The sequence below is a fragment of the Gekko japonicus genome, unplaced genomic scaffold (assembly GCF_001447785.1).
Source record: "Gekko japonicus isolate JY-2015 unplaced genomic scaffold, Gekko_japonicus_V1.1 scaffold243, whole genome shotgun sequence".
Taxonomy (NCBI): domain Eukaryota; kingdom Metazoa; phylum Chordata; class Lepidosauria; order Squamata; family Gekkonidae; genus Gekko; species Gekko japonicus.
In genome coordinates, this window is record NW_015168053.1 from 843,673 (window position 1) to 851,857 (window position 8,185).

The 8,185-nt window shown below is 48.0% G+C and overlaps 1 protein-coding gene across 1 annotated transcript in view; it reads left to right on the top strand.

The window, feature by feature from the left end:
• The window catches only part of TMEM143 (transmembrane protein 143), a 12,936-nt gene extending 5,141 nt beyond the window's left edge, over window positions 1-7,795 (top strand). The window contains 7 exon segments of the mRNA XM_015414410.1: window positions 338-445; window positions 612-806; window positions 2,464-2,600; window positions 3,737-4,016; window positions 6,942-7,125; window positions 7,208-7,324; window positions 7,327-7,795. Of these exon segments, the coding sequence (XP_015269896.1) occupies window positions 338-445; window positions 612-806; window positions 2,464-2,600; window positions 3,737-4,016; window positions 6,942-7,125; window positions 7,208-7,324; window positions 7,327-7,394 (1,089 nt within the window). The 3' untranslated portion in view covers window positions 7,395-7,795.
• Window positions 7,796-8,185: the final 390 nt, after the last annotated feature.

Below are 8,185 nucleotides of genomic sequence, written 5' to 3' on the forward strand. Positions count from 1 at the left end.
GCTGTTACCTTCCCACTGAAGTGGTACCTATTTATCTACTTGCAATTTCTTGCGTGTGTAAGCAGACACACATACAAAACCCTAAATCGAAATATCAATGCAGTCCATGACTAATATGAAGAACACTGCAAAGAGGAGGAGAGAGTTGAGAAGAGGGGCAGTGGAACAATCACAATGGGCAAAGCCAGTCATGCGCTGCTCCAGAGGTAGTGACATCTGAGCGTTGCATGGTGTCTTTTTATAAACAGCTGTACTTCGACACGGCACAAGAGGTTCCTTGATGAACCCTTGCTTCAGACCCACACCTGCCTTATTTGTTGCCTCTTTCCTCCTATAGGAGTTCTACTCCTCCAGCCACACAGAAAGAGACTCTTTCCTGGCATTTGTCTCTCAAGTGGACTCCTCTGTTCTGCACCACTATCACTCTGTCCTAGAGCAGCTCAAGGTAAGAACACGCACACACCCTCACCCTGATTTCAAACAGATTGGTCATTCAGTGGTGGTGAGCAAAAACGAGGGGGGGTGCCGAACCTGGCGACTGAGCATTACGATCAGCATTAAACCCAACAATTGGGTTAATCCTGCTACGTTCTCCTCCTCCCCTTCCTCAGGCTCTCTATGAACCAATTAACCCCGACCGGGATACACTGCAAGAGTCCTCTTTGACGGACGCCGAACGGTTAAAGAAAGAGCAGGAAGTTTTGGGCAGGTTGGAACCGTTGCTGGACCAGGCCAACTTCAACAGCTTGTCGGAGGATACGCTGGCATATGCCCTGGCGGTCAACCACCCTTATGACGAAGTCCAGGTGCTGTCTTGGCTGGGGAGGGTCTTGCTGCCATCTACTGAGCTTAACGCGCATAAAGCCAAAGGACTTATTTATTCCTGGAAGTAGGTCTGGGGCCCTCTGAGCTCTTGAGGTTTTGTCCCCTGAAGTTTTGATGACATTGCCAATGGGCACAGGATGCCCCTTGGGCCTGGTCAATGCACGTAGTAGGAAAACAAGGCTGAAATGAAGTGGCAGAATCCTGAGTAGAATGCAGTGATGGATTCAAGCTTGGAAGAGAGGGAAAAAACGGTGTGCAAATGAAAACCTAGTACCAAGCACACCCAGTCCAACACTCTGTGTCACACAGTGGCAGAAACCCAGGTGCCATCAGGAGGTCCACCAGCAGAGCCAGAACTCAGAAGCCCTCCCACTGTTGCTCCCCAAGCACAAAGAATACAGAGCATCACCGCCCCAGACTTAGTATTTCCGCTAAGCTGAGTTAGTGTGAGCTAGCTCACAGTTTTTTAGCCTCCAGCTCACACATTTTTGTCTTAGCTCAGGAAGGTGGGCTCCAGAGCAAACTAATTAATGCAGTAGCCAAATCACCTGTTCACAACTTTGATGCCGGTAGCTTAGAAAGAATTTTTGCTCACGGGACTCCACAGATTAGAGGGAGCATTGCCCTAGACATGGTGTTCCATCTGTACCTTGTGGCTAATAGGCTAGCCACTGATGGACCTCTGCTCCATATATTTATCTAATCCCCTCTTGAAGCTGTCTATGCTTGTAGCCGCCGCCACTTCTTGCAGCAGTGAATTCCACGTGTTAATTAGTCTTTGGGTGAAGCAGTATTTCCTTTTATCTGTTCTAAGCCTACTGCTCATCAGTTTCATTGAGTGCCCATGGGTTCTTGTATTGTGAGAAAGGGAGAAAAGTACATCTTTTTCTACCTTCTCTGCCCCATGCAACATTTTGTAAACCTCTCTCAGGTCACCCCTCAGTTGTCATTTCTCCAAGCTAAAGAGCCCTAACCTCTTTAAACTTTCTTCATAGGGAAAGTGTTCCATCCCCTTAATCATTTTAGTTGCCCTTTTTTGCATCTTTTCCAATGCTATAATATCTTTTTTGCGGTGTGACCAGAACGGTACACAGTATTTCAAATGAGGCTGCACCATTATGGTACTATCCCCAGCATAGCATTTACCTTTTTTATTGCAATTGCACAGTGAGTTAACATCTTCAGTGAGTTATCTACCACGACTCCAAGATCTCTCTCCCAGTTAGTTACGGCCAGTTCGGACCCCATCAACGTATATTTATAGTTAGGATTTTTGGCTCCAATGTGCTTCACTTTGCACTTGCCCACATTGAACCTCATTTGCCACATTGATGCTAACCAGACCAGCCTTGACAAATCCCTCTGGAGCACCTCACAGTCCTCTTTGGTTCTCACGGCCCTGCTGCACCTCTTTACTTGCTGTGCTGTTTGCTGGGAGTTCTTAATGTACAAAGGTGTAATGTTCCAAAATGGGATTCTCCAATTGGAGCCTGAAGTAGTAGTACATGCAGTCCATTCTATTTCTTCAGGTCTCTTCATTCTCGTTCTTCCCCATATGTGAGCCAGGGCTTAGAGGGAGCTGCACTTCATTTACAAAGCCACTGTGTTTTCATTCCAGGCCTCACTTGCTTTCTACAGGTGTCTGTGAATCTGGACCAGTATGAATACATACGATTCTGGGCTCTCGGACAACGCTTCGGCCCACTGCGTGTGATGACGACCCTTCAGGCCCAGAGGGGCTTCTTTGGCACATCTCCTCGGATTCCTGCAGACAGGCAAGGCAAAAAAAATAGTCTTCCTCTCGCATGAAATCTTGTGGGTATGCCCAAAGGATCATAGAATTTGGATTGCTGTGCTATGATTGGATCACTGTGGCTGTGCTTGTAACTGTGTCCCTAAAAGGTGTGTTGTATGGAGCATACACGGTTCTTGTGAAAGTTCCCTGGGTAGTATATGTGGCGATGTTGCTAGAACTCTCCTTCAGGCTGGATGTTCACCGTCACCACCGCCACCCTCTTAGTAAAGGCGGGGAGAGAGAAAGACGTTGTCAAGCAATTATGGAAAGCCCCAACCTGCACGTTATAGCAGTGAAGTGGAGGAGATGTTATGCGGTATTAGTTACGCTTGAGCAGGGTTTCCCAATCTTTTTAAGCCTGACACAGCAGAGTGGGCATAGCCACAAAATCGCTGCTACAGAAGGAGCCAGCCGCAAAATGGCTGCTGCAGCTTCCCACAGTGAAGGTCCTTGTGCTGTGGCAGCTGCTGCCAAAGCAACGTTTAAAAAAATCTGCACAGCCAGTAAAATCTCCAGTGGCCAATCAGAAGCCTTTCTGAGCAAAAGTCCCACCTGGCCCCATCCACTTTATAAAAACACTTCACAGGCACCAGGAAAGGGGTCAGTGGGTGACCTGAGGCCCTCAGGCGCCAAGTTGGGGACCCCTGTGCTAGAGCATGGTTAGTGCAAAAGATCTCAGGGTGCAGTGAAGACTTCTGGGGCATAGAAACTGTGGCCACTCCTCTTTGAAAAATATAAAAGCCAGCAATTATTAGACTGAACAGAACATGCGGAACACAAAAGGCTTGTTTGCTCGCTTGCTCCTTGATAACATTTTGGTTGTTTCTAGTAGAAGTATTATCTTTACTGTTGCTTTTGGATTTATAAAGTGTGGAATTTCTGCTGGCTGAAAACTAATTATATTTGCTCCCAGGAGGGAAAAGTAGAAGTGTGGCTTCTGGGATTGTAAATTGAAAAGGAGAACGATTTCTTGTTGGAGAATGCTGGATTTTCCAAGTGGGGTGGGGTGACGAGCTCTTAACTGTGTCCTGTTTTCAGCCGTGCACAATGGATAACATTTCATCTTGCTCTGTTCGGTGTACTATGACACCTTCTTCTCCTGTTCACCTGAGGTAGGCATTATTTCAAGCGGGTGCTGGTAGCTGCCCGGACGAAGAATGCGCGCCTGGTGCTGAAATGCTTTAAAGACATCCCCCTGGAGGGCTTGGAGCAGCTCCTGCCAGCTGTCAGAGTCCGCACGTCCCTTTTATACCGGGCCCTCCTCAACGGCATGCTGTTAGTGAGCGGCTTGGCCGTCTTCGTCAACGTGGGCATGGTGATACTTTCCGACCTCAAGATCGGCACCGCCTCCCTGCTGCTTTTCTTCGCCGCTTTCATGACTTTCCGAGTTTGGAAGGTACGTGCATTGTTGCCTTTGGCAGAAGGTTGTAAGATGCAATGCTCTCCAGAGCCCCCCCTAGCACAACCAGCCGGTATCTGCAACCATTCCCTGATCCTCTCACCTATGAAAATGTGGCCCAGCCCTTTAGGATGTGAGCTCTTGAGTGAGGAAGGCTAAGGTATGACTGGAGATCACTGCATGTATCACAAGAGATCACTGCAGCACCATAAATGAGAACTGCAGCAGTGTAGCGCCTAAGCTGTGAACCAGGAAGTCCCCGGTGCAGATCTTAACTCAGCCATGAACAGCACTCACTAAGTAAACTTTAAGCATTGTTAGCCTCCAACCCATCCCAGCTTCGATTAATTAACCAGTACTGACTGGTTGTGCTGTCATTTGTGCTGTCATTGTGCTGGTTGTGCTTTCATACAGGGCTGTCATTTAGTTTACGAGTCACTCTTGAGAAATGGTATAAATGCTGATAATGAAGATGCAAAAGGCTTTTTCCCCGTGTCAAGTTGCAGCTGACATGGCAGCTCCGTGGGGTTCTAGGCAAGAGACATTCAGAGGTGGTTTGCCATTGCCTGCCTCTGTGTAGCGACCATTGCATTCCTTGGTGGTCTCCCATCCAAATACTGACCAGGGCCAACTCTGCTTAGCTTCTGAGATCTGATGAGATTGGGCTAACCTGGGCTATCCAGGTCAGGACACAAAAGGCGTTGACTATTATTAATAAAAAGGAACAAGAATACTGCGTTGCAGGGCAAATGGAGAAAGAAAGACAGTGAAATTGTCATGCAGTGTATTTAACTGCTATGCTGCAGTAGCAAAATGTCATTTCCTGAGTCAGTTCACCTGTCATGCTGCCTCAAATCAGCTTCAAATCCAAAGTGCAAACGTCATGCAATACGTCCTGTGCAGTGGTACTTGGAGTTTAGAGCTCAGCAGTGAGTCTGATGGGGTTTTTTCATTGCTTTGTCCTGCTTCGATTTTAAAAAAAGAAAAAACAGTCTCTTGCATCTTTTATGCATGCTTCTGTAGAGATCCCTTGATAGTATGGTATGTTACTCGCCAAGAATCTGCTTCTTTTCCTCATCCGCCTGTACAACTGACGTTCCCCACCACCTGTTATCTACCCATGGCCCTTTGTCACATGCATTGTGTGACATCGTGGCATTCCCTGCAGGGTGACTGGGTAACAAAGCGCATCTTTGTGAGAGTCTTTTGCTTTAGTATTTGCCGGCTTTGTGCAGCCAGTGGCTTTTTCCAGGTTCTGTCAGGTGTCTGATAATGTCTGGAATGGGAGAGGACAGCAGCGAAAAAGCATTTGAAGGCGGGAGCTGTGCAAATCTGAGCAGGCTCGGGGGAACGGCACACAATACAGAGTCCTCGCAGGAGTTCTGTGCTGCCCAGATACACGTGGGCCTGATTCTGATCATGACTATGGTGCATGGATAGAAGCGGCTGTAGGGCTGCCAACTCTGGGTTGAGACATTCCTGGAGATTTTGAGGGTGGAGTTTGGAGAGGGGAGGGAGCTCAGTGAGATATAATGCCAGAGAGTCCACCCTCCAAAGCATTTTTTTCCCAGGGGAACTCTGGAGATCAGTCATAATTCCAGGGGATGTCCACTGCAGTGTTCCCTCTAAGCTGAGTTAGTGTGAGCTAGCTCACAGTTTTTCAGCCTCCAGCTCACAGATTTTTGTCTTCGCTTAGGAAGGATGACTCCAGGGCCAACTAATTTATGCAGTAGCCAAATCGCTCACTCACAAATTTCATGCCAGTAGCTCACAGAGTAGGATTTTTGCTCACAAGACTCCACAGCTTAGAGGGAACATTGATGTCCAGGCCCCACCTGGAGGTTGTCAGCCCTCCTTAGCCCCCTTGTGCTGTTTGCTTCCGTGGGGAAGCTATCACTGCACAAGTGTCCCACTGGAGCAAATAGCAGCTCTCTGGGATTGTCCCATGATGCGAAAACAGCATTGGAGGGAGGGCCTGAAGCTGTTTCTACCCAAGGGTCCACAGTCTCAGTCAGAACCAGGCCCGTGTGCGTCTGATGCAAAGTCCCCATGGTGGTCATGAGCAGGTTTAGTCAGCACTGCATGGTTATCTGCAAGTGCACCTTTCCACTTTCTTCGATATGTCAGCAGTTTAGATGGGTAACCATGTTGGTCTCCGGTAGAAGAGCAAGATTGTGTCCTGCAGCAGTTTAAAGGATTTCCTGCGAGTGTCAAAAGCTGTCTTCGTCAGCAGTTCAGCAGTTTAGATGGGTAACCATGTTGGCCTCCGGTAGAAGAGCAAGATTATGTCCTGCAGCAGTTTAAAGGATTTCCTGAGAGTGTCAAAGCTGTCTTCGTCAGCAATCTGAACAAGGGAGCTTTGACTCTCGAAAGCTTCATCCCTGGAAATCTTGTTGGACTTTAAGCTGCCACTGGACTCGATATCGCTGTTCCATATGTTAACTTTCTTCAGAGGAATACATGGTGGCGACATGCAGCAGTTGGGGGCCAGTGGCAGAACCTGGCGGCTGCAGTGTGCTTTTTCTGTGCAGCGCATAGAACACCGCATCACATCCCCTTGTAGTTGTTGTGCTGTATGGGTCCTCCTTTGACACACAAGGGTCATCTTGGGGGGTACTTAATTTTCTCACAAACACTCTCTCACGCATGCTGTGTATCTGGTCATTCAGCGAGTTCAGTGGCTAAACTCAAATCTGGAGTCTACTGGGTTCTCATTTGCTGCTCTAAGGCTGTGTTAGGCTGGCTTTTTTCTCTGGATTACTTCTGTTCCATTTCAGCCAGTGAACTCGAGAGATCTGGATCCTACCACCTTTTTCCTAACCTGCTAGTTAGAGAATGTCTTTTACGCGCTTGCTTGCTCAATCCCTTTCTAGAGACCTGGCTTTCCAAGCACAGCTTTGAGGTTTCCTCCCCTCTTTAAAGGTCTTTGGCCAGCGCAGGAACGTCCATGCCCTTGAGCTGGTGCATATGCTGTATTACCGCAGCACGTCCAACAACTCGGAGCTGCTGGCCTCCCTTATTCTGCGGGCCCAGGAAGAGCATGAGAAGGAGGTCATCTTGGCACACAGTTTCCTCCAGCAACAGCGCCACCTGCAGAAGGACACAGGTGATTGTCTGGCTCTTTGGGATGGGGCGGAGGGTCTGAGAGAGTTCAGAGAGAGCTCTTACTTGTCTTTCTCTGTCCCCAGAGTCCAAAACCGTTGAACACCTGAGGCAAGATGTTCAGGAGTGGTTACATCTCCACTCTGGGCTGGACATAGACTTCTGTGCTGAACGGGCCTGCAAGCATCTGAAGGAGGTGGGAGCAGGGGTACAGGCCCCCCCACATCTCGAGACCACCCTATGATGGGTAGGAGCCCCCTATTGTTATTTTAGACAGCACTTTTGGCTCCAAAAGGAGAGAACTCCTCAGAAGCCCAATGCCGAGCATACCAAGTTTACAACACACGAGTATTGGAAGGCCTTTCCCCCCCTCATGCATTATGGAATGTCGGGCTGTTGATACCGCGTGTTCTTCTTTGGATGTATATATCGTAAGGCAAAGCATAAGCACACCATGAGTTATGAATGTCAGTTGGTGTACCTCATTGCTAAGAGGCCAACTTGAATGTCTAAGGCTCCATTATTTGGTGGGAGGTGAGAAAAGAGCTGCTTTTAAACCACCACCACCCCTTGATTTTTTTGCAAAGCACTTTTATGGTATACTGCTTTTCTTTTCTTTTTCTTTCTTGGAGGAATGAGTGGTTCCTTACAGGGCTGTTTACATTGAAATGAGAGTGGCACAAAGTAATGAATCTTTTGCATTTGGAGCGAGATGGGTTTTAAAACATCTCTTGCTCTCCTGTTGGGAGCAGGGTTTTTCTATAGCACTTTGAAATGCTTGGTGTACACTTTACATTTTGCCTGAAAGGCCGTGCTGCACAATGGGTTCTTCTTTGTTCCTGTCTTGAAGAGTACAGAGAGTCTGAAAGACAAAGTGTGTAGTCTTGGCCAAATCTGTAAATTCAGGCAGCACATTAGGCTGTGCATGGCCCAGAGACGCTTTTCTATATTGTCGCTACACCAATTCCAGGGCTAGGCCCCCTATAGTGCAAAGCATGTTCCAGGGCTGAACCTTGAAGTGAAGACTGAAGTCCCCATGGAGATCTCATGTCAGTCCCAAGTAC